The sequence below is a fragment of the Dermacentor andersoni genome, chromosome 1 (assembly GCF_023375885.2).
Source record: "Dermacentor andersoni chromosome 1, qqDerAnde1_hic_scaffold, whole genome shotgun sequence".
Taxonomy (NCBI): domain Eukaryota; kingdom Metazoa; phylum Arthropoda; class Arachnida; order Ixodida; family Ixodidae; genus Dermacentor; species Dermacentor andersoni.
The window spans coordinates 392126756-392154099 of record NC_092814.1 but is presented as its reverse complement, the minus strand read 5'-3'; the positions used below and the strand labels follow the sequence as shown (position 1 = coordinate 392154099).

Here is a 27344-nt window from a genome sequence, read left to right as displayed (position 1 = left end):
TAGGCGGTGCACGCTGCCTATATGTCATAAAAAAGACAAATTGCCAGAATCAAGATTGTGGTATAAAATTGAACAACGTTTGTAAAGACGCGCTTGTATCTACGAAGAAATATATGTAAAAAAATGATGACATAAGCAAAATGTATTACCGTCTAATGGGCACTCTATCCGAAAAAAATAAAATTTTTCATTGAACAGGTATCCCACTACAAAAATTTTGCAACGTCGTCGCTATCAGAGTCAAAGTCCGACGAATAGGTAGCATCCTGAGACTCGCTGCTGCTCGATCCATCAATAAGGTCAGCCGCATACCCACGGGAATCGCGACATCTGCGATCTTTCGAAGTGCACGCACCTCTCCCGGAGGCGGCCATCTTTGCATTCTACTTTGACGATCGCGGAACTTCAGAGTGCATTCAAAAATTACCGCCGGACGTGAAAAAATCTAGCTGCTTAGAAAACAAAAAAATGTGGTTCTCTTCCTTCACATCCATGGCGCAGTGTGTCCGTGAGCGGTGCGTAAGGTCTCTAAAGCGGCGTTTTAAACAATCCATAGTGGGCGGCCATTTTTTCTTTCCACTTTGACGATCGCGAAACATCAAAACGCGTTCGAAAATGGCCTCCTGGTTGGAGAAAAGCCAACTCGAAAGCGGCGTTTCAAACTATCATTAGCGGGATAACTATGTCCGATGGGCGCGATATGGAAAGGGTTAAACAGTCAAAGCGAAACCAATTGGATTGCAAAGGAAACGACGATTTTACACATGACACGCAGTTCGGCGTGTGGCCGTGGCCACGCGTGCGCTTTTCATTTGAGAAACATAGAATAAAGCGGAAATGTCTAATGTTATAGCAACTGCAATTTTAAGCAATAGTTGTGTTGTACTTAATAACAGCCGATTTACTTACAGTAATCTCATAGACTACATCCGAAGTACCAATATTTCATTGCCAGGCCTCGCCACTTACCGGCCTTTCAGATTTTCTTTGCCAATTTGAAATTATAATCCCTACTTCAATTGCGAACAGCGTGCCTTGTTCTTTATCACTATAAATCATGATAATTTCATTTCCATCAACATCTTACAACACATTCTGGCCAGTTGTCAGTCGCTTTAAGCGTTCTCCAAGCTTTTGTTCATGCTTACATTCTATATTCATTTCTACAGGTTCTCCCTCAGCAGCGATTCGTTGGAACTTGAGTATCCGGGGCCAACAAAAAAGTGTTCTGTGTGCAAGCATGATGTCGCTGTGGTGAACGTCAAGGGTCGACCATCGCAGCGTCACGGACTTTTTGTTACGACAAGTTGAGCAAAAAAGGATTACCGCAGTCGAATGTGAAAATGCATATACAAATTAAAATGGCTATATTGGCTACAAATTTGTTTTGCTCTTCATTGTGCTTGGCTACATTTGGGCTACAGTTTCTCTAGCTTTGGGCAACGCCGCCTTGTCCAACCTGGCAACACTGCTTCGCGGCGCAGCGCGCAGCGACGAGGCCGACAAGGCCGCCAAGGTCCAAGGGTCCCCAGTTGCTGTCCTGTCCCCGCAGTCGTGATTATCCTTTTACTGGCATCCCGCACAAGCTGCGACGCTAAGATTGGCCGTGTCTTACAAAATGGCTGTAAGAGTTACGAAGGTGAGTAGTTCGTCGGTAGCAGTCTACGTGAGTGACAACCTGTGCCGTGATCCGTATGGGCCGCGACAAAAAACGGTGTCTCGAGTCGCCTACTAGGAGGAAACGGCCGGCATCCAGCTCTTATGCGACGCACCCAGTGCAGTGCGGCGACGTAGTGAGTCCTAGAGTCCGAGTGATAAAGCCTGCCGAGTTTTTGATGGTCATGGAGAAGCGATCACCGCTCCTTGTTCATCAGCCGTCAAGTTGTGGCACATGTGCGTCATGTTCCAGGTGTAATTTGTAGACGCACTTACCCGGATGTTTGTTATCGGTGCGCAGCTCTGACCTCCACTAGCGCCGGGGAACAAAGGCAAGTTGTGGGCCAAGTGCAGGCAACCCATTTTATCAACATGTAGCGGCGTTAACCGGGCAAAAGAACAAGAGTTCAGGATCGCCAGTCAGCCTCTGGAGTCTGTGAAGGAGTACGTTTACCTAGGTAAATAATCACAGGGATTCCTGATCATAAGGAGGAAATTAACAGAAGAATAAAAATGGGTTGGATCGCATACGGCAGACTGTCAGCTCCTGACTGGAAGCTTACCATTATCATTGGAAAAAAAAAAGGTGTATAATCGGTGCATTTTACCGGGGATGACATAACATATGGGGCAGGGACTTGGAGAGTGATAAGGAAGCTCGAGAACAAGGTAAGGACCGCACAAAGAGCGATAGAACGAGGAATGCTAGGCATAACCTTGAGAGCGGTTTGGACATTATTAGATAAAAATGGCGCTGGGCAGGTCGTGTAATGCGCAGGTTAGTAACCGTTGGACCATTAGGGCAACAGAACGGGTACCAAGAGAAGTGAAGCGCAGTAGAGGAAGGCAGAAGACTAGGTGGTGCGATGAAATTAGGAAATTCGCGGGTGCTAGTTGGAATTGGTTGGCGCAGGACAGGGGTAATTTGAGATCGCAGGGAGGGGCCTTCGTCCTGCAGTGGACATAAAATAGGCTGATGATGATGAAGATGAGCGGCATCGCGAAAATTGTTTTATATGTTGATTTTTTTGGCCTGGTATTTATGATCGTAATTTCGTGGCCAGTGGTTATAAATGTGAGTGACCTTTGTTTGTGCCAGGAGGTTGGTACAATGCGCGAGGGCAAAAGGTGGGCCGCAAAACGACGAAAAAAGGAAAAGAAGGTTATTAGTTTTTCAGGAAGCATTTCCTGATGAAAGAAAAAAAAAACGTTACGTAACCAGCTGAATGTCATAATTCTTTTCTAAATTAATAAAATTCCCTGTATGTTCCGCGTAGCCTTTATTAATTCATTGTGCTTTCGGGATGTTTATGTCCTTGTTCCACTGTGGCTGCTGGAGGCGGTGATGTAACCAGAATTTTTTTTTTCAGTCTGGCCGAGCACACACGTGCACACATAGTGAGGAACAGCGGTACACACAATTGTTATACAAATGTGTGTGTCGCTTAGTACCAGAGATTGATCCAGCCACAGCTCACTGAATACAATACAACTTAGAACTGTGCTGTAATGAAAGGAGCAAGAAAAAAAGAAACAGTGGTCTGAGTAAAAATAAGAAGGTGAGCAACAAAGGTAATATGGGCGCCACATGGTGCACCTTCAGTCGTGATCAAGCCTCTTCAGAATTGAATTTCTTCACCGCAGTTTCCCCTCTTCCTCACTTGCACAAAGGAGGATTGAGAAACTATCCCAATCGGGCTCAGTCATGATTGAAAGTGCATCGTGGGGTGCCCGTAGTGTGAAAGTACAAACACACTGTGTGTTTTCTGGACGTTTTGTGAGAAACATGGTGAAGGACACAAAAAGAATAGGACCATGAAGGAGGCAGTAACGCAGTATGTATAGGATTGTGGGGTGTGACTCACCGATAGAAAATTGGGGGAAAGGAAATGTAAATATGTAACATGGGCGTGCAGAAGTGAAGAAAGCTTTGGTTGATCATATCTGCCAACGTTAATTTAATTATAAAATACCCAATTTGCAGTGCTCATTTACGATTGTTGTATTAACGCAAATGTTTTATTACTTTTCATTTACGTATAGTTTAGGGCAAAAGCAATTAAGAAAACGAAAGCAGCAGAGCCCATCTCATGATGGCTGTCTACGGTATTGTGTTTGGCATTGAATCAATGTAGTGACACAGCGACACAATGTAGTTTGAAACAGGTTCAGTTTCGCCTGACACAATTGGCTTATGCTTTGCCGAGTCGTCAGCCGCCGGGTAGAACATTGTTCGAAACACACATTCACTATGCGTTCAGTTTCACCTCACGCAATCGGCCTATGCTGTGCCGAGTCGTCAGCCGCCGGGTGCGGCTGACGACTCGGCACAGCATAGGCCAATTGCGTGAGGTGAAACTGAACGCATAGTGAATGTGTGTTTCGAACAATGTTCTCTGATGCAGCCCCTGGTAGGCGATGCACATCCGATTCACAAGAATAACATGTCTCTATGAACATGTTCACATGAACACTAACAAGAAATTCACTGAAAAACATGCACAATTCATCCTACTTGTTGCGTGCAGACTACATATTACATACAGTGTGGAAAGGCCAGATAACCATTATTCACAGGGTATGTGATATTTCCGGAGCAGCCATCGAGAAAGAATGAACAGAAAGGGCAAACAATAAAGGAGATTATTTAAGAAGCACTACAGGAGATAGCATGCATCACACATCTGTCCCAAGTCAGCTTCACAGGTTATCTAGATAGGGTGGGACTGCTCAGTTTCCACCTTGCGCATACTTTTCCACCCTTCGTTGATGTGAAATGCCAGTTAATTTCTCTTATTTCCTCTATTGTCATTGCAAGCAATTTCTTCACTTGTGGGCATAAATGATCATTAACAAAGGCTGGTTTCTTCATGGATAAGCTTAGCTCATCTGTTCCAACCCTTGTCTTTCGTGCCTTTCCAAGCACTGCATCTCGCTTTGTGTGATTTTTGAAAGCCACACAATGCTTGGACTCGCATCAGAGTTTGTCCTTGAGCTCTAATCTTGCACAGGATCTCTGCTAGCTGTAGTGCATTGACTATCAGCACTGGCACTATTTCCATATCCAGGAATATGGTGGCTTATCACAACATCATGTTCCGCGATTTATTTTCCCAATGCATCCCCAACCTTATGGAGCATGATGGCAAGGTCCTCGTTTGTTTCTTGTGCGATTCCTTTAACTTCCAAGTTTTTGTTCCTGGAGTACTAATCTTGAGATATAATGCACATTGAGCGTTCTTTTACCGTGCTTTTTAGCTTCTCGAGCTTGCGTGCCATTTGCTGATTACTTGTTTTGAACACAGTGTTTCCTTCAACTCGGCATAATCTGAAGAACTTTGACATCTTTTTTCAAGTACTCAAGCCCCTTTTTTTATTTCTCTAAAATAAAATCTCCTTTCACATCTCACTCTTAAAGTCAACTGATTTGCCTCCGATGGTCAGGACAGGGCTTGTATTGAATAGCAATCTGTTTCAACAGCACCAGGCACCAGAGGCAGCAATAAATTACAAATGAAATGCTGTATTTCCATCTTGGGAAAGAAGCACGGATAAGCGTTCGCCCTGCTCGCTGCCTCCACTGCCGGCACACGCGGTTCCTTGTGGGCAGACACTGCACAGCCGTCGGTGCAGCTGCTACTGCCAGTCGGCTTTCTGATGACTGTTGCCATAGGCTTGCGCTTGATTGTGCAGAAGCCTGGGAAAGAAGGGAATGTTATTTTCAGAAGTGAAAATAAACGGCACAATGGGTCTTTTTCCTTGTGCTTTGTCTAAGTGCTCTTTCAGTAAAATCTGAACTATGCTACGCCAACCGGACCAAGTTTCTAGATATACTTGAATATTCATCTCCCATGTCGGCATAACTCTGAAGGCATTCCTTTGGGCCTGAAGGGACTAACAATTTGTTTAAAATATTGTTACGGATGTAAAAGTAGGAAGTATATTGACAGGGTACCGTACTTACTTGCATAATGATAAAAAAAAAGCTACAACCAAACTTGCCTTGGCTTTATTATTTGTAGGCTTTATAATGGTTGTGGTCAACAACAAAAAAGGCGCCTTTCGATTCCTCTTGTCTGCACACTTGGGCACGCAACAAATCGTGAGCGGAAACGATAGTAGCCACGTTTACACTGATACGTTAGAAGTGTACCCTATTCATACGCCGAAGCGTGTAACACAGCTAACATATTCACCCACCCTTAGCGGAAACGTGCCATATTAGAATAGTAGTGAAGACAAATGCCGCAGTTCTTGCAGCATGCCTGCCATGTGTTTCCATGCCACTGGCAGCAAAGCGCGCCCATCTCTGTTTCTGCCCCCTCAAAGTGGACATGGCTACGTTATTGCCGCAAACTTGCCAATATTAACGATATTCTTTTATTACTGATACGGAAGAAACTGTTTCAATGCACGTAATGTTCTCACGAGAAGAAAAAAAATTGCTCTTGGCACGTTCGGTTTGCTCCGCTGGCCGCCATTTTTGTTGCGGTGTCCCACACTTACTGTTACAGCGGCAGTATGGTGTACTGGAATAGGGCAGTGTGTTGTCTGGTAGTGAAAACATGCTTCTTCTTGCGATGACGGCCGGGGGTGCTGGAGCACGGCGGTCTACTACAGCGGCACATATCGCTGCAGCTTGGAGTCAGTTCTGGCAAAAGGAAAAATATTGGTGCAACACAGGGCCTTCGGGATTGGTAGTTATAGTTGTCGCGGAGGTCATGCAAGTACATACAGAGCTCGCTGATTGCTTGCTGTGGTTTTTCCTACTGCGTTCGCACATTCTTTATGTGCATGGGAAGCGTTGGATTTCTAAATATCTTTGTGTGTGTGTGTCTGTGTGTGTGTGCGCGCATTTGTGTGTTTGTTTTCTTCAGTGAAACATGGCGACCATCTTTCTGGCTGATGCAAAATGAAAGGAATCTCATGCAACCCACCAGGCACAGTGCAGGTGCTCCTTCTGGGCTTCTTATCGTCGTGTGTTTCGAAATACTAAAAACATATGCGGGCTCACCGAATGGAACGAGTAGGCGAGTGTTTGTTTGTCTTCTGCAACTGAAGCGCTGAGCTGACGATTAGGAATACTGCTTCATCTATGGTTGGAAACGTGTAAGCTTAGATGCCGTTTTGATGTACCCTAACAGTTTGTAGTGTTTCTTTTTTTGTGAATTATATTAATTCCAATTGTTTTGAGAGCGTTTTAGTTCATAAATGCAAGAAGTATTGCACCACATGTTTAAATTTTGCGTGCTAGGCATCCAAGTCGATCGCAGTGCCCTACTGGTGGCGTCATCGCAGAAGCATCCCCGGTTCTCCCATTGTTTTTCTGTATGGATGACACACTACCCCATTCCACTACACCATAGCAGCAGCCGCCTGTTTGTTGACCTGTTGTCATCCTGCAGCAAGCGCAGGATGAAAAAATTTTTTAGTTCTTTTCGCAGAAAATTTAACCTGCGTAATGCTCGCACCCCTGAATTTGCATCATTTTTTTGACAAAAAAAGTATGATCATTATGCGAGTAAATACGGTATCTACAATAACTAGCTGCTCACAAAATAGTAGACAGCATCCGAAGCAGTGTTGCCAGGTCGGACGAGGCGGCATAGCCCAAAGCTAAACAAATTGGAGCCCAAATGTAGCCAGACACAAAAAAGAGCAAAAATCACTGTAGCCAAATATAGCGATTTTTATTTGCAGCTTTATTTGCATTATCTATGTGCGTCTGCCTTGCCATGTGCGCTCTAACGTATTGCATGTGTGGCCTCCCTGGTTGCACTTGCACACTTTGCAGTACGTCATCTCAGAAGTGCCATTACTTGCACGTGATGGGGCAATCCAGTCTACACATAAAAAGTCACGTTTAGCACAAGGTGTGCTCTTCACCTAAGATAAACCTTGATCTTACTCGGTATGTCCAGGCTAAATTGGACCAAGACTTTTTGTTTCGACCCCGTTGTGAAAGCTTCTGAACTTTCCTGTAATATTGATTCTCTCAATGCCTAACATTGGGTGCACTGAGTGCGCGTCTGCGCCTCTCGGATGGATGGATGGACGGATGCTATGCGCATCCCCTTGGGAATGGGATGGTCGGTTGCGCCACCAAGCTCTTGTTATTCCTTATGTCCTACCCTACGTTAAAGAAAAGAAATATTCAGAGACGGGGTGCTGACACAGGCTCTTTTCTTATCTGGTTGGCCTCCAACAGTTCACGTTCCGCAGTATCTTTGCTTTTAAACATGATTGTTGTATCATTTCACATACTTGCTTATTTTCATTCCCGCAGACCTTGCAATGAAGCGGCAAGTTTGATCCATAACCATTTTTCAGTGAAAGCTTATGCTCCCGCAGGCGTTCATTAATACATCGGCCAGTTTGGCTGATACACTCATTCCCACACTTCAGTGGTATGCGGTATATGACCCTGTCACGCTTCACAAAAGGGTCTGTATGTTTAATAGAACACTACTTTTTCAGAGTCATCAGATCCAATGAGGTAGCAAGTTTTCGGGGCGTGGGAAAGAACCACAGGAATTTTGTGTTTTACGGCGACGTGTGTAAGATTATGCGCCACTTTGTGAGAATACGGTATCACCACTGGTTTAGCTTCCTTTTCCAATGTTTGACCTTCTTCACTGCTTCTTTTTCTTTCTTGTTTTACCTTTTTCAACAACGCCTCCAAAACTGTGCTCAAAACTAAACAAGGAAAGCCAGCCTTCCTCAACTTCAAAATCTGTTCGTCAAAGCTTTCGTGTGCCTTATGACAAGATTTTTAAGGGCGGATTCAAGGCACACAGTGGCAATCGCACGTTTAGCAGTCTGGGAGTGTGTAGACTCATACAACAATTCCTTGCATACACCGGGTCGGTACATCCAGCAGGAACCTTTGTCAGTAAGGGTTGTGTCAATATCTAAAAACTGCAAGCTGTTATTGTTGGCTAGTTCAAAAGTGAAATGTAAACCTTTGCTTTACTGTTTAAAATCAGATAAAATGCCCTGCACAGTATGTGAGTAAGTCATGGGAGGTCGTTTCGTCAGTAAAATAAAAAAATCAACATACCTAAAAACCTTGAGCACTTTGCCTCCGTCAAACACCTTGGATAGCTCTTTGTTGATGCCTGCAAGGAAAAGGTTGCAAAGCATGGGAACCACGCAGGAGCCAATAAAGATTCCTTTCTTTAGCACATATGTTTTTATGTGAAACGAGTAGATTGCATGATGTCGTGTTCAGTGCAGGCACACTTAATTGATTGGTCTTGTGGTCAGCTTTTGCCAACAAGCCATGATGGTCACAATGTGCTGAATCCTGGGTTAATACACACGCGTTTGTTCACTATCTGTCTATGGTGTCTTCTCTGTGCTGTACCGATGAACCCGGCTGTAGTGCCTTTTGTGCGTCACGGTGTGGAGGAGTGTCACATCCTTTACTGACGTGCTTATCAGGTTAAGCCTTGCACAAGCTCGTCTCCATGACATATAGACTACATGAGTTAACGTTTGCGTGATATATGGTAAGCACATCTGCGTTGAACCCTGCGCCAAAAGTGCTTGCTGCTGAGCCAAATCGGCTTTTTGCCTGCACCAGGACCTGCACCGAAAGCTGACATGGCTGTTCCACCAATGTGTATGGTAAGGAAGGAGGAGTGAGGAGAAAGTTGATATTACTAAAGGAGTAAGACAAGGGTGCTCTTTATCCGCGCTCTTGTTTATGATGTACAGTGCTCACGGATTGAAATGCATTAGGGAGCGCTTAGTAGAACCCTGAATATGTGCAAAGTACTTGGGATGTCATGTTTATTTATTTATTTTATTTTATTTTATTTTATTGTACCCTCAAGACCGAAGTATTACAGAGAGGAGTGGGTAAAAAAAAAAACATACACAGGTAAATAAACAAAGCAGCAATAAACAACAAATGTGATTAGTTAATTGCATCCGGGAGTAGTGATGTCTGATAAGGCCGAACGAAACTTTGAGTTGTCCTTGATTGCGACAACTGCGCCGGGAAGGTGGTTCCATTCCTGAGAGGTCCTAGGAATGAATGATTCATTACAGGTTCTGGTGCGGCACTGAATGATTCCAACCTTATGGCTATGGTCGATGCGAGAAGAAATGTAGGTAGGAGGTGATATTAGATTATCGCGTAGGTACGAAATGTGGAAATATAGTTTATGAAAGAAAGCAAGGCGAAAGCACTTACGCCGGGCTGAGAGAGAAGCAAGCAGCAAAGAATTTTTCATGGCAGTTACGCTTGATGTACGGCTGTAATTGCTATGAATGAAACGTACGGCATTGTTTTGGGTTAGTTCAAGTGATTGAGTAAGGGTTTCGAGGTGCGGGTCCCAGATGGATGAGGCGTACTCCATTTTACTCCTAATAAGCGTTTTGTATAGAATTAATTTTAATGATGTAGGAGCAGAAGAAAAGTTTTGGCGAAGATAACCTAGCATGCGATTAGTATTGTTTATTACGTTGTCGATGTGCAACGACCAGGAAAGTGACGAGGTTATGTGGATGCCTAGGTATTTATAGGAGGTTACGACCTCCAGGGGAGTATCATTAAGGTAATAGTTCGGTGGAGGAATATGGCTGCGAGTTACACGCATACATTTACATTTACTTACGTTAAGTTGCATTAACCATACGTCACACCAGTTAGAGATAGCGGTTATATCGTCTTGTAAGAATTTGTGATCAGATTTGTCCGAGATTTCACGGAGGATAACACAGTCATCTGCGAAAAGGTAAATATTAGAACAAACGTCATTGGGTAAATCGTTAATGTAAATTAAAAAAAGAAGAGGGCCTATAACTGATCCTTGGGGCACACCAGAGTCTACAGGATTAGATGGGGACATATGATTTTTTAACACAACATACTGCGACTGATTAAAGAGAAAATGTTCAAGCCATGCAAACAGGTGAGGATCAAGATTAAGTTTACTAAGTTTAAATAGAAGTAATTTATGACACACTTTGTCGAAAGCCTTGGCGAAATCAAAGAAAGCACAGTCTGTGAAAGAACCCTTGTCGAGAATAAGATGAAGGCTGTGAGTAAAAGAAAGAAGTTGGGTTTCACAAAACAAGTTTTTTCGGAAACCATGTTGTGGTCTTGTAAAAAATGAATTATTGTGTAAGTGCTTTGCTAAATGGGAGTACAGAATATGTTCAAGAACCTTGCAAGGAATGCTTGTGAGGGAAATGGGGCGGTAGTTGAGGGGCGAATGTTTGCAACCGGACTTATGAACCACGTTCCGGATCACCTTCCCGACCTTCCAATCTGTAGGTAGCTGATCGGTATCTAAGGATTGCTGAAAAATTTTCGAAAGCAGAACAGATGAATAAACAACAGTATTTTTCAGGAATTTCGCGTTAACCAAATCAGCACCAAGACTTGATGACAACTTGAGACCTTTAATTACATTTTCGACCCCAAGAGGTTCAATGATAATAAAGTCCATAGGTGGGTAATTGCAAGACTCGAGAGTTGGAAGCACAGGGTTACTACATACGATAAAGTTGTTACAGAACACAGAGTTAAGGATATGGGGACATATATCTTCGGGTACCGGTGAACCATTGGAATCAATCAACGTGATTGAATTATCTTTGGAAGGGTTAATAACACGGCAAAACTTTTTAGGGTCATTCGCAAGCATTGTGGGCAAAGTGTGTACTTGGAAAGTCTTTTTGGCAAGTTTAATAGCTTCTGTGTAAGTACTGTTTGCCTCCTTATAAGCGTCCCATTTCGATGCCAGTGAACTTTTATTGGCTATTCGATAGTCGTTTTTTTCGGTTTGAAAGCCTTTTTAACTTGGAATTGAACCAGGGTTTCTTAACATTACAGGATATTACGCTTGATGGAATAAACTTGTCGGTGAGCTCACGTATCTTATTTTTGAAAACGGTCCAGTTCTCATCAACCGTGCGATCATCAAATTGGCTTAGGAAAGGATCAAGAAAATTAGCTAGATGAATATTAATATCGTCAAAGTTTGCCCTATCGTAGTGGTAAATTATTTTTTTTTTCAACAATTGGTTTTATCACAGGAGATAATATGTTGAAAGAAAGACCCAGGTGATCGCTTAAGCCCGGTAAGCATGAAACATTGGTAACTATGTCAGGATGAGAGCATAATATTAAGTCAAGTAGGTTAGCAGCGCTTTCTGAGATCCTCGTTGGTTCTAATACTAATTGTGTTAGGGAAAACAAAGAGCAGAGATCAAGAAAGTCGTTACTTTGCGAAGAAAATGGATAACAGTGCGGAGGTTCAGTAGTCCAGTATATGTTGGGGAAATTGAAATCCCCCAATAATATAATGGGGTTCGAAGGATGCCGCGAAGTAAGGGTGTTAAGCACATCGTGAAGCTCAGTGGTGAAAGTGGATGGGTAGGATGGAGCGCAGTAGCAGACAACAATCGTAATTTTACGGTAACCGATATCAACGCACGCGCACACAACTTCCAGGTTACAGTATAAGTGGACTTGATGATCTTGCAGGGATTTTGAAATAGCGAGTAGTACGCCTCCGCAGTACGCCTCTTAGCACATGTTGCTAAGAATCTGGTTATCAAAGGTGACGCGGACTCCGATGTAAGTGTATGCGCCAAAATTACATCGATGTGACACGAACTGCAGCCTGTGGAAACGATAGTATGTGCATTAGTTAGCCCTAAATTGACGGGTTTCATTCTGTGAGCACTGTATATGGTAAGGATGGAAAGGGCACTAGAAGGAATTAATATAGGGTTTAATCTGTTGTACAGACAGACGGGCACAATTGTTGGGCAGCAGCTTCCAGATTTGTTTTATGCAGACGACATTGTGTTGCTTGCTAATAAGCGTAGTGATAGTATACAATGTCTGGCTAATGCCTGTGTACAGGAAGGTGAGAATTTAAGTATGAAATTGAGCAATAAGGAATCGGGTGTTGGTAGCATTCAGTGAAAACACTGAACAGACAGTTTCGATACAGGGCCAGGAAATACCTAGATTAAAAGAATATATATACTTTGGTATATATATTGTGTCAATATGAATAAACGAAGGCAATAGATGTATGGAAACAGGAAAAATTAATAGCAAAGGGGAAGCGAAATGTGGCCATAATGAAACTTAGAGTTCTATCGGGATACAATAGGTACGTGGTGTATGTGTAAAGGTGTAGTGGTTCCACGACTTATAATTTAGAAATACAGTTTGCTTGAAGTCAGGGCTACAATCGGGACTCGATGGCGACCAAAGGTCAGTGGGACGCCTCGCATTGGGCACTCACGGGAAGACTACAAATGAAGCTGTGCAGGTTGATATGGGCTGGACAAGTTTTGAAGTGAGGGAAGCTCAGAGTAAAATTAATTTCGAGGAGGGACTGAGCATAGGCATATCTACCAAGGTACAAGGGGGGCACATGCCTCCCCCATTGTCATTGACTACACGCTTGAAAGTCCAAGCAAACTATGGCTGAGCCTAAACTTTTTTTCTTAATAGAGTGGCAACATAAGTAATGCTTTTCTTTACTACGCCTCCCCTGCTTTGCCTTCTCGGGACGCCCTGTAGCGGACTACACACGAGATTCGCCCTACACGCCCGGAGAACGCCTGACGCTGTGCAGTTCCCACCGTAACAAATGTCACTTTGGGCAACTTGCATCATGCCCAGTTTTCTTGGAACCACTATATCTGTATTTGAAAGCAGTCAGCTTGCTACGCTTAACCTGCAGGTGAGGGGAGGTCCGGATAAAGTATTATAATCAGCTGTACCCAATGACTGGTGCACCTTATGGCATGACATAATTGGATTATCAAATGCTGGAACTATTTAATCTCTGTCCAGAGATAGCCTACACAGTGTTGGAGTCTCAGTATCTTATCACCATCAAAAATCTTTTCAAACCTCATACAGGTATAACTGTTGAGTTTCATTGTGTGATCCCGATTTATCGCAGATATGCTCATGAAAATGACCTTGGTCGAACATGCAGAGCCATATAAATACCAATAGAACACTGACTTGAACTTTTTTTCTAAAAGCATGTGTCACTTCTGACCTTGATGATCTCATTTTCAGGCTGTTTCTAAATAGGAGCTACACTATTGTTTAGCGGCAAGAACAAGAACAGCAGATATTTCGCATTTTGAAAACATGAGGGCCACTTCTTGGTGACTTGTATCGAAAATTGGCGTTGTGTAGGTTGCTTGTGTGCTCTGAAAACAGTTACTGAATAGTTGCTTTTTACCAATTTTTCTGCATTATACATGGTATCTAGTTTTGCCCTGGTATCCCCGGTAAGATATGCTGGGCACGGTGTTTATGTTGATTCGAAGTACGAAACAATGTTTTGAGCGATGAGCAACTTACAGGGTGTTCAGCGAACACTTCAAAAAAAAGTTTTTACTTGCCAGTGGCAGATGCACAATTCTAGTCCATGAGCTGGTCCACTCAAAGAGGCAAACATTACTTGCACAAAAAAATTGAAATAACACAAGGAAATAATTACCAGAAATTCACTAATTAAGTTTTTAATTAATTGGCTTTTGGCACATATATCAATTTACAAATTCTAGTGGGAAAGACTGCGAGACATATCCACTTGAAAAGAATTGTGCGGATGATGCCATTTATGAGATATGCACAATCCATTGCAGCATAAAAGTAACTGGAACGCCAATGCATTTCACCGCAAGGTTCGGGAATTATTACCTCGAAACTGGTGTCATCCTGAGAATTTGTTCCAAGCGGATCCATCTTTTGAACTCCCTGGCTAAAATTTGTAAATTGCACTAGGTGCCACAAGGTAATTAGTAAAAAACTTAATTAGTAATTTTTTGGTGATTAGTCGTTTATGCATTTCAATTTTATGTGCAAGTATTGCCCGTCTCTGACCACCTCATGGAATAAAATTGTGCTATCTGCGACAGACAATTTTTTTATAAATTCGAAAGTTTTTGCTAAAACAACCGGTATGTTTATTCTGTGTTGGTTCATTAAGCTTTCATGGGAAGTTTTTCATTGAAGCATCCCAGGGTGTCATACTGCCGCTAATAGAAATGTTTCCCAGACTCCTAAAACAACAGCACGGAAAACTGTTGAAATTCCGTGAAAATAGAGAGCATTTTAAATGCAATGCGTTGCGAAACTTTCATTTTCCTGCTTTAAATTAAAGTGTTGTCGATAATTACTAAGCCCCTGTTTTTCCACGTGCTCTCGTGCGTCATTTGAGATTCTTAGTTTGTTTCTCCAGTGTCCTCGGTGAGCTAAACAAGGCATCTTATCTATATCTGGGCAAAATTAGGGGCATGATATGGCCAATGTGTAGGCAGCATTCCAAATGAGTGTGTTAAATGCATACTTTCCAGTAGAATGCGTATGCAAGTGGTCTATAGCATTGTTAATCCGTTTTGCACTAACATAATACAACTACAACTGAGGTCGAATTTTGCAAACATAAGGGGAACAATATGCCAAGTGCATGTAGATATGCCAAATGCATGTAGATCAAATGCAGCATTAAATAAAATTTTAAGCAAGTGTGTGAAAGTATTATCTAGGTTTCCTGTGTCCCAAGTGAACTCTGCGTTTCAGTTATACTTTGAAGGAATAGGCAGCATTTTAAGTTCAATGTATCGCATAGTTTTAATGTTTCTGGCTTATTTAGAAGCGTTAAGAATAATTATTGAACTCTTATCTTTTTCTTTTTAGTTTTTTTATGTGTGATATTGACACGTGTACTTATCTTTATCGGGCAACCACGTTTCGCCGCCTAACAAATGTAATCGCACAGCATGGGACGCGCCTGCATGTATCCGAAGTTTCTGGAAAGTTATCGATGCTTCTATCCGCTGTCTGTTGTCGCCGAGACTTACGTTATCTGATTTCATCACCTGACGCGAATGGTGTAGAACTTTGTGGAAGGCACGCGGGTCCGAACGATTAGTCTGGAACATTCGACGACTGCTCTATAAAAGCCGACCCGCTTGACCCGCAGATCAGATTTTCGACGATCGCCGACTGTGTTCGCCGCTTTCGTTGTGCTATAAGTGTAGCCTGTTTTGTGGGCACAGGTTCGCCCAATAAAAGCTAGTTTTGTATTCCACCGTACTGCTTCTTTCTTCACCGTCACTACCACGTGACATCTGGTGGAGGTGCTTGTGCGTTCATGTACCGAACGCCCCCGCAAAGCCGCGATCCTAGCCCGAAGCCCGAGGACAAAACCGACATCGCCCAAGACCAGCGTGCTAGCCGCAGACTGCAAAGACTGCCCCCAGAGCACGGACTTCTGCCTGAAACGACAAAGAAGATCGCCGTGGTCAAGACAAACCAAATGGCTGCCCCAGTGTCCCCCGTTATCCTACAGCAACCTCGGGACCCACCAACCTTCCATGGAGCAGCAACTGAAGACCCGGAATCCTGGCTGGAGACGTACGAGCGAATCGCGACTTTCAACAACTGGGACTCCGACGACAAGTTGCGGCATGTATACTTCGCCCTAGAAGACGCCGCCAGAACATGGTTCGAGAACAGGGAGTCGACAATGACAACATGGGACCTGTTCCGTACCAGCTTCCTGCGCACCTTTACAAGCGTCGTGCGCAAGGAAAGGGCCGAAGCTATGCTGGACGCCCGAGTGCAGCTACCAAATGAGAACGTTGCCATCTTTACGGAAGAAATGAGCCGTCTGTTCCGCCACGCCGACCCGGATATGGCCGAGGAAAAGAAAGTACGCCTACTCATGCGTGGTGTGAAGGAAGAACTTTTCGGCGCAATGGTACGAAGCCCACCGACGACCGTAGCAGAGTTCCTTCGCGAGGCCACCGGCATTGAGAAGACGCTCGAAATGCGGAACCGGCAATTCAACCGCCGCACAAGCTCTACCCACTACGCAGGAATTCAATCACTGGCCACGGACGATCTGCGCGAGACCATCAGGGCCATTGTGCGCGAAGAACTGCGCAAGGTCTTGCCTTCGTCGCAGCCTCAAGTGGCCTCTATCGCCGACATCGTGAAAGAAGAGGTGCACCGATCCCTTGGAGTTCCTGAGGTGCAACCAGAACCACCGCAGCCGGAAGCAATGACCTACGCCGCCGTCGTCGCCCGCCGTCAAGGCCCCCCTGCGCGACCGCGCCAAGGTCCCGCAACACCGCAATTCCGTCGTCCGCCGCCGCCGCCGCCAGCGCGCCCACCCGTCGCCCAGCGCACCTATGCGAGGAAGACGGACATTTGGCGAGCCCCCGACCACCGCCCGCTCTGCTATCACTGCGGAGAAGCCGGCCATGTGTACCGCCGATGCCCATACCGCAACATTGGACTGAGAGGGTTCGCCGTCAACGCGCCGCGTCCACAGCTTGGGGAGCGCCCACGTGACACTGCCGATTACCTAGCCGGCACTCAGTGGAACTCTCGACGACCGTCCCGTTCGCCGTCACCAGGCCGCTACCTGTCGCCGCAGCGCCGTCCATACACTGGCCCAGCCCGGGGCCGCTCTGCGAGCCCATACCCGGAAAACTAAAAGCAGCAACCGATGGAGGTGCGGTTGCTGTTCGTCGAACTGACGAAGATCCTCCGCCGCCGACGAAGACGACGAAGAGACCATCTCGACGACGTAACGACACGCCGCCGTCCTGACGAAGTCTGGAAGCCAAAACTACACCGACGAAAGACGACTTGACGACGCGACGTTCCAACTTCAGTCCAACACGACGCAGCCGTGATCCAACGCCAAGACCTAACTGCAATGCCAGACAAAGAACAACCGACCTCGACGTGCTTCTCGACGGCCACGCAGTCACTGCCTTAGTCGACACAGGGGCCGATTACTCCGTAATGAGTGGACACATCGCAGCCCAGTTGAAGAAAGTTAAGACCGCATGGGAAGGCCCTCAGATTCGCACCGCTGGAGGACACCTCATCACGCCGACTGGGATCTGCACGGCAAGAATAACCATTCATGACCGGACTTACCCTGCCACCTTCGTTATCCTCCAACAGTGTTCACGAGACGTCATTCTCGGTATGGACTTCCTGGACCAACACGGCGCAATCATCAACCTGAAGTCGAAGTCAGTAACACTGTCGGAAGATAAAGCAATGCCGCCGGAGAGCCCTCGTAGCCGTCACGCCTTGAGTGTGCTAGAAGATCAAGTGAGCATCCCGCCTCGCTGCAGCATTGTTATTTCGGTCAGCACCGAAACACCCGCTGACGTAGAAGGCGTCATCGAAGGCGACCAACGTCTACTGCTAGACCGTGAAATTTGCGTCGCAAGAGGGATCGCTCGACTGCATGGAGGGAAAACTGAAGTGTTGCTGACAAACTTCAGCCAGGAGTTCAAGCACATCAACAAGGGCACGACGATCGCGTACATCAAGGAAATTCTGGAAACAAGTAATGCGTTTGTCCTCTCGGATTCCGCCGCATCTACCCCGACGACCATGGTTCCCGAACCAGACTACGACATTAATCCAAATCTCCCTATGATTAAGCAACAGCAGCTCAGAAGTCGGCTCCGACGATACAAAGGCTGCTTTTCGACGTCATCGAGGATTCGACAAACACCAGTCGCCAAGCATCGCATAATCACCCAGGAATGCGCTCGACCACTCCGTCAGAGCCCTTACCGAGTTTCGGCGCGAGAACGTGAAGCTATAAGAGAACAAGTCGACGAAATGTTGCGCGACGACATCATCCAGCCGTCAAAAAGCCCGTGGGCATCCCCTGTTGTTCTGGTAAAGAAAAAGGACGGAACCCTACGTTTCTGCGTCGATTATCGTCGTCTGAACAAGATCACGAAGAAGGACGTATACCCCCTCCCACGGATAGACGACGCATTGGATCGGCTCTGCAACGCTAAATACTTCTCGTCCATGGACCTCAAGTCTGGCTATTGGCAAATAGAAGTCGACGAAAGAGATCGCGAAAAGACCGCCTTCATCACCCCAGACGGCCTCTACGAGTTCAAGGTTATGCCATTCGGACTGTGCTCGGCGCCTGCAACGTTCCAGCGCGTGATGGACACGGTTTTAGCAGGATTGAAGTGGCAGACCTGTCTCGTATACTTGGATGACGTCGTCGTCTTCGCCGGAAATTTCGACGTTCACCTTAGGCGGCTGGCAACAGTACTAGAGGCCATCAGGTCATCAGGACTTACTCTGAAGCCGGAAAAGTGCCGCTTCGCTTACGAGGAGCTTCTATTTTTAGGCCACGTCATCAGCAAATCTGGAGTCCGCCCCGACCCGCAGAAGACAGCTGCCAAAGCAAAGTTCCCACAGCCCATCGACAAGAAGGCAGTGCGTAGATTTCTTGGCATGTGTGCCTACTACAGGCGATTTGTCAAGAACTTTTCACGCATCGCTGAGCCGCTGACGCAGCTAACTAAATGTGACGTCGAGTTCAAGTGGGAAACGCCGCAGGCCGACGCATTTCAAGAACTCAAACGACGCATGCAGTCGCCGCCCGTACTTGCGCACTTCGACGAGCACGCCGATACCGAAATACACACTGACGCCAGTAGCCTAGGCCTCGGCGCCATCCTGGTCCAGAGAAAAGATGGACATGAACACGTGATAGCTTACGCTAGCCGGTCGTTGTCAAAAGCGGAAGGCAATTATTCTACAACCGAAAAGGAATGCCTCGCCATCGTTTGGGCTACAGCGAAATTTCGCCCTTACCTATATGGCAGGCCATTCAAAGTCGTCAGCGACCATCACGCCTTGTGTTGGCTAGCGAATTTAAAGGATCCCTCAGGACGGCTCGCACGGTGGAGCCTGAGACTACAAGAATACGACATCACTGTAACATACAAGTCCGGACGAAAACACTCAGACGCCGATTGCCTATCACGCGCCCCCATTGACCCGCCGCCGCAAGATGACGAGGATGACGACGCCTTCCTTGGAATAATAAGCGCGGAAGACTTCGCCGAACAACAACGAGCGGACCCGGAACTTAAAGGCCTTGTCGATTATTTGGAAGGGCACACCGACGTTGTTCCCAGGGCATTTAAGCGCGGATTATCTTCCTTCACGCTTCAAGACAGTCTACTCGTGAAGAAGAACTTTTCACCAGTCCGCGCCAATTACCTTCTTGTTGTCCCGTCAGGACTTCGTCCAGAAGTATTGCACGCCCTACATGACGATCCGACCGCTGGACACCTCGGATTTTCCCGGACACTATCGAGGATACAAGAAAAGTATTATTGGCCGCGCCTGACCGCCGACGTCACCCGTTATGTCAGAACATGCCGAGACTGTCAGCGACGCAAGACACCGCCGACAAGGCCAGCCGGATTACTACAGCCAATCGAGCCTCCTTGCCGACCATTCCAGCAGATCGGGATGGACTTGTTGGGACCCTTTCCGACGTCAATAACCGGAAATAAATGGATAGTCGTGGCGACGGACTACCTCACCCGCTTCGCTGAAACAAAAGCACTGCCGAAAGGTAGCGCAGCCGAAGTGGCGAAATTCTTTGTCGAAAACATTCTGCTGCCACATGGCGCCCCAGAAGTCCTCATCACCGACCGAGGAACGGCCTTTACAGCGGAGCTCACCCAAGCCATTCTGAAATACAGTCAGACAAGGCACAGGAGGACAACGGCTTACCACCCGCAGACGAATGGTCTTACGGAGCGGCTGAATAAGACCCTCGCCGACATGCTAGCGATGTACGTCGACGTCGAACACAAGACCTGGGATGCCGTCCTGCCGTACGTAACATTCGCTTATAACACGGCGGTACAAGAAACAACACAGATCACGCCGTTCAAGCTGGTCTACGGCAGGAACCCGACGACGACGCTCGACGCCATGCTGCCTCACGTCACGGACGAGGAGAACCTTGACGTCCGTACCTACCTCCAGTGCGCCGAAGAAGCCCGACAGCTCGCCCGCCTGCGAATCAAGAACCAGCAGAGGACCGACAGCCGACACTACAACCTCCGACGACGCTTCGTGGAGTACCAGCCCGGTGACCGTGTTTGGGTTTGGACCCCTATACGCCGACGAGGACTGAGCGAGAAGCTTTTGCGTCGCTATTTCGGACCGTACAAGATCATCCGACGTATTGGCGCACTGGACTATGAGGTCGTGCCAGACGGTATTTCGCTATCACAGCGGCGCCGCTCGCGACCTGAAATAGTCCACGTTGTGCGACTCAAGCCCTACTACCAGCGTTAACGAACTTTGTGGCTTCGCGTAACTGACCTTTGGACTTTGTTTCTTTTTTATTACTTATGTTTAAGAAGTGTCCTTTAGTGTTTCGCTCTCTTATATTTGTAGCATCGGGACGATGCTTTTTTTAAGAGGGGGGTATTGACACGTGTACTTATCTTTATCGGGCAACCACGTTTCGCCGCCTAACAAATGTAATCGCACAGCATGGGACGCGCCTGCATGTATCCGAAGTTTCTGGAAAGTTATCGATGCTTCTATCCGCTGTCTGTTGTCGCCGAGACTTACGTTATCTGATTTCATCACCTGACGCGAATGGTGTAGAACTTTGTGGAAGGCACGCGGGTCCGAACGATTAGTCTGGAACATTCGACGACTGCTCTATAAAAGCCGACCCGCTTGACCCGCAGATCAGATTTTCGACGATCGCCGACTGTGTTCGCCGCTTTCGTTGTGCTATAAGTGTAGCCTGTTTTGTGGGCACAGGTTCGCCCAATAAAAGCTAGTTTTGTATTCCACCGTACTGCTTCTTTCTTCACCGTCACTACCACGTGACAATATATTAGTTTCATCTGGTGTCCTCACTAAGCTAAAGGAGGCAGCTTCCTTATGTTTCGTGACTGTAAGGCCAAGTTAATGGGCGATGTGTAGGTGAAGTTCAAAATAGAGGGGTAATTGGGGCTTTCTCAATAAATTACGTATGCATGCACTCCAGAGTGTTTCAGTGTGTCTAATGAGCAGGGAAGAATTGAGCCCGCTGCCCTGGCAGAACTATGGAATGCTCAGTGTGAAGTTAAACGCGGTTAGATGAAACACAGCCTTTGTAAAAAATTTCTTATTCAAGTGTTAAAGCGTGTGATATGGCTGCTATCAGCTATGCTTCTCAGTGTCCTGACTTAGCTGTAGGTTACAACAGGTTTATATTTTGTGGAAAGGAGAGGGGAGTCATGGTAAGTGCAATGAGTCATGAAATGTTTACTTTCTTGGTCCAGTTAGACGCGTTGCACATAATTACTGTCGTTTTTCTTTCCCTATCTTCAGCCGTCGTATCACGTTTCGACTTGGTTTGATCGATGTCCTTGGTGAACTAAACAAAACATTTTGTTTATATTTGGCAAAAATAAAGGGAACCTTATGGGCAATATGTAGGTAAACTTCAAAAACAGGGGAGTAATTATGAGATTTGCCGTTAATTATGCATGCAAGTGATCTGGAGCTTTATCACTGTGTTTTGCGAACCAAGAAGTGAACTCAACTGTGAACTGAACTGATATCAAATCTAGCGGAAAGTGAGTGGGTGTGAAGGGAGGTACAGAGAGGTAGGGAGGGCACCATTTAAATGTTATGGCGAAGAAATGTGTGTTGATGAATTACTAGCTTTTCAAAAAGTTTCAACAAGAAGTGTTCCAAAGCATTACATGCGCGCAAGTCTTCAAACGGAAGTAATATATATGTACTGGCAACATTTTAAAGTATGCGATATAATTACAAGCAACTGAAACTTCTATTGCAACTGTTCGAAAGAAACAGCTTCGCTGGAAATGGGGCTGTAATTCTCCAAGGTCACACAGAGCTGCTGTCTTTTTTACTTGTATATATTGTAATTTGTGTTCATTGCACTCTGTTGCGTGTAACCTCGACACTACTATTACCTGAACTATTGATACACTTATGTTGTAGACTTAAACACCAAGTACAATTATTTCCTTAATTATTAAAATTGTAGCAAATGTGCATTTTTTATGTGTGCTGTACTGCTGCTACTGGGATTGAGGACCTCTGTGAAGCCCTCATTGCCTTTTATTCCTGCATCATCTTGAGATTGCATATAGTTGCAAGAAATAAATTTAATTTCAAATAATTTTTCAGGCCCCTATAGTTCACCATGTGCGATTGAAAAATAAGTGTGTGTATATATATATATATATATATATATATATATATATATATATATACTCAAGAAACAGTTAGTATGCCACTGGGACTGAAGAATATGAAAGAAAGTAAATGGGCTGTGAGAGTATTCAGGTATTTGTACAGGAAAAACATCGACTCACAGTTGAGGAAAAGAACTAGGAAGCTTTATAGCAATATGCGAGCGGTATAGTAAGCAACATGGCAACAAAGAACATCAAACGCAATGTTAGAGAGGCTGAGACAATCTCATGGGTGGTGGCAATGGAAAAGAAACCGGCTATGAGTAACTACATAAGAGAGGAAAAATGAAATCTGCAAAGAAACAATTTATGATAACTCAAAATTAAGCTCCCTACTTTTCGAAGCAAGGTCAGGATGCCTTAGAATGCATGGTTATAAAGCGTGGTACACCAAGGAAGAAGAACCATGTGCTTGCTGTGGTAAAGCTAGGGAATGGATGAAACAGGTTTTATTAGAATGTGAAGATATCTACCCAGCTGTCGGTTAAGTCTCCTCCGGCATTCTTGAATCCCTTGAGTTTAGAGGTAGCAGCTGGAAAGTAAACTTAGGCGATTTGAGGTTTTGTGGCAGAAAAGTAGGGAGACCACAGACAATGGAGGTATACAAAAATAAAGTTCCCAGTAGTGGTTCAGAAAGTTTGATGCTGGGAATTGTTTGTGTGCAAAAGCCATAGCTTCCGTAGTGACATGCTAGCGGCGTTTCTTTCTGTATTTTTGCCGTTGGCGCCGGAACCCTTTGATTCCCGCACTGGCCTGGGACCGAGCATTTGTGTAGTGTTGGGTGCCACTGGAGATAGTTTCTGCTAACTCGGGGCAATACTGTGTTCTCTTGTGTGCGTAGCGCTCGGTAGCCTCCTTTAGTGGCCTGAGTGCACGCGCAGCGGCACGCTATAGTACGAAAGGCAACAGCTGATGCAGCCTGCAGTAGTCAGTACTCCTGTGAGATACGAGACCCCCACAGATTTCCAGTTGTTGAAGGCTGAAACCCTTTTGAATGTCTCGAGCCAGGCTTCTGCATTGTCGGATGAAGCTCTGCGGAAGATAGGTGGTTTCCTGGGCTGGCTCAATGGCTGCAAGTGATGCTTGGTCAGTAATGGTGGTAGTTGGCTTGGCCACAACCTTCCTGGACGTTTCAGCTATAAGTCCATGCTCTGGGGTCAGGTTATGAAACCTGTGGCTTGCTCAATGGTCTGGGGCAACGGTGATGTTGTGTTTGGGTGTGGGTTTAATGGGGGCGTCCGGTACATGAATGCAAAAGCACCTCCACCAGATGTCACATTGTAGTGATGATGAGAGAGAGAAATAAACAAGCTTTAATGATATGCTGGAGAGTAGTGACGATGAAGAACACAATAGTAAAACTGTGAACCACGAAACTAGCCTTTTATTGGGTGAACCTATGCCCAGAAATACAAGTATAATAGTCAAGCACAATGATAGTGGCTGTGATGCGTGATGCGATTGTTGTGTGTGTTCGGCCTGAGCATGCCACGTTGCAGAGGCAACACCATCGACATGTTTCAAGATGCTTACGTCTCATACCAGTTATTCAGAGGCTGTGGCGGTAGCCCACTGATGGTGCTGCCCAAAGTGGCTAAACCTTTTGACAGTGTATCGGAGGCCTTGAGTGACTTCAGGTGAAGTAAGATAAATTTCGGTTTCCTGCTCCTTGAGCGGTGGATGAAATTTTATTGTGGTAGAATTTACAGCTCGTAAAAATGCGTTTGCGGAAATTTAGTGCCCTGCGTAAACGTTTGATCATGCCGACCAAGCTAAAATAAGTGTGTCTTATACACAGGAAAATATGGTAAGGAATAATTGTTTGTAGGAAGTCCTGATTGCAGTGTTTACTTTCGGACCTCTTTCCTGTGTATTATTGTGACTATGTATTTTGATATTTATCAATAAAAGTGAAAGTAAAAAGTGAAGTTTGTTTGTCTTAGTGCGCTTAAATCTGAAAGCCTTGGGCAAGCTAACCACACCTTAAACAGCATAGTCTAAGGATAAGTTTAAGGATAATATGCAGAACGCTAAGCCTGGCAAGCAAAAGTTTTTCATTGGTGGTCAGGCTACTAATGCTAGGCTCCTAATGCTGTTACATAATACATTTATCCTGCCCGAGCAGTCACATGGGTTAGTGAGAAGTAAATTTTCAGACAGACGAAAAAGGGTTTAGGAGCCTATGGCAGGTGCTGCAAACTTGTGACTGCCAGCTTTCCAATATTCTTGAGAAGTATGTAATGAGTGTAGCCTACCTGTATTATCAAGCAATGGAGGAGCTGAAACATCAAAGATAATGATGAAGCTTTAAAAGAAGCTAAGCTGTAAGTGATGGGTGTAATGCTAGGAAACTGCAAGAAGGTGCAGTGCAATGGATGTTGCTGATATTCTAGTTAAGAGGACGATGACAGTCTGTGAGATTTACTCAATGTGGGTGCGAAGGGAAGGGGGATTGACGCTAGGAAAGCTTCAGCATGGAAGTCTGTGTGTGTTTAGGCAAGTATATTCAGTGCCGTTGCTCTGCCACGCCAAGCCTCTTGGCAAGTCATTAGCTTGTGTGAAGGTGATGTGCACGCCTTGCGCAGCCTTCCAACGATTGCGTAACATGTGCAGGCACTGCGGGCACTCAGGTCCATCCAGCAGCATCGTGCACTGTCAACCGAGGCAGCTGCTGCTGCATCCAAGGCAGGCCACTCTGGATATTGTTTCGGTGAGAGCCAGACAGTGTCTGTGATTCATTGTGGCCATTACATCTCAGTCTGGTTTGGGGTGCTGCTTTAACATTTTGATTAGCAGTTCTGTTACGGTTGATAGCAATTCAGCTGAAATAAATGTTTTATAACTTTCTCAGAACACAATTAATGCACATGTTGATTCTCATAAAAACTTAATTCTTTTACATGTATGCACAATCGTAGCACTAATTTGCAAGATATCTGCAGGCTTCTGTTAACTTTGTTTTTGATGTTAGGTATACCCTCCTTTCTTTTTAATTTTTAATTTAGAAAGGTTTCTTAAATTTAGCAGAGGCTGGTGCAGATTTCTATTTAGTTTGATGTCTGGTAGGAACAAACTGATAAAGCTTTAATGACAAATTATTGTAACAAATTGACTAGTTCGCTGTGAGCTTCTAACGTAAAGTATTTTATTTGAAGCCAGTTATCTACAAATGACACAGTTTCGTAAGGTTCTGATGTGGCTGGGTGACAAAAATATATTTGCTGAATATTGCAGCCCGGGGTTGTTGGAGAAGTATGGGAGAGGCCCTTGCCCTGCAGTGTTCGTAACCAGGCTGATTATGATTATGATATGATGCAGCCCACCAGCTCATGGTATTGTAGAATGGCACATTGTGTGGCTGTGTGTAATTTAAGTGCAATCGGGCATGAAAGTGAACGATAACTGGCATTTTGGTGTGTTTGTCATGTTTTTTCAGAAGATACAAATTTATTGGTACAAGAAACATGCAGCACTTGGACAGACCAGTAAAACAAATACAAATTCAGAAGTGAATGTAACATCTAGCGTGTCCCATGGTTTGGGTGCAGTAAATAGCCGCAGGATTGTCTAGGCTTTGCTAGTTAGTTTCAAGGAGGCTCTGACGACGTATCAAAACTCTATTGTATCAGTAAGACGTATCAACAGCTCTTACTGCCCCAGTCGCTGGCCAAATAACGTGCTCCTGCAGGGGGAGAACGGCACCCTCTAAGGCTTCCAACAGAATTTTGATTGTCTATAGAGTGAGTGTCAGTGCCGCAAAGGCGCTCTGTCCCATTGTCCTCTCTTGTCTGCCGTGTGTTGTTAAGGCCTAAAAAAGCTGTCCAGGTCTGTACATGCTATGCATAAAAAAATCTCAAAATGTTCTCTTGGAGTTGTCGCCACCACTTTTTAAGGATGGCTGTCGGACGGCTGTCGCAAAAGATAGATTTCAAATCCAGCCTTTTTCTGAAAAAGATCATTTAGTTCTTAATTCTCTGGTTCAAGAGAAAGTTGCAAAAATGTGACTTTCGATTAAAGGAAGTTTTTTTGCTTACCCAAATAGAAAACCAACCAATTTAGAGGATGTTGTTCCATTTAAGCTGTAATTCTGTTTAAATGATTTGCATTTACAGAGACTCTACTTTAGTAGTTTGTCATTTTGGAAAAATTTCATGAAAATTTGGGTCTCTGAACGAATCTACCAAAGTTACCCATAAACACAGCTACATATTGAAGACAAATGCTTGTACCTTCTACAGGCATGATTGTGCTGCACTACAGAGCAAAACAACATTTAGAATAACCTTCTTTTGGCACCATGTTCCATGGACATCTTCAAATTTTGAAAGCGCGTTGCATGACGACAAAAGTGTTTCTGCAAATATTTTAGGGGAAGTACTCCACAGAAGACAGTAAAGCAAGTGTAATTTTTTAGGAGACGATTGGAGATGGTGGAGGGGTACGTCTTTGACACTTGGCATGGAATGACCCTGTCACAAATTCAAATTGTACGTATAGTCCGATTTCTAAACCAGTGCAGTTGATCCTACTTATAATGATCCAAGATATATTAATCTATTGGTTATAATGACCACATTTCAGTGCATTTA

General features: G+C 45.1%; 1 protein-coding gene across 2 annotated transcripts in view; it reads left to right on the top strand.

The window, feature by feature from the left end:
* The first annotated feature begins 1476 nt into the window (after nt 1-1476).
* Nucleotides 1477-27344, top strand: part of Mcad (Medium-chain acyl-CoA dehydrogenase) — a 202467-nt gene continuing 176599 nt past the window's right edge. Inside the window, exons 1-2 of one of the 2 annotated variants that reach the window (XM_050168534.3) lie at nt 1477-1639; nt 25369-25465. In XM_050168534.3, coding sequence (XP_050024491.1) covers nt 1619-1639; nt 25369-25465 — 118 coding nt within the window. In that variant the 5' untranslated portion in view covers nt 1477-1618. The remainder of the gene's footprint in view (nt 1640-25368; nt 25466-27344) is intronic. The other variant, XM_050168535.3, reaches the window with a different exon arrangement.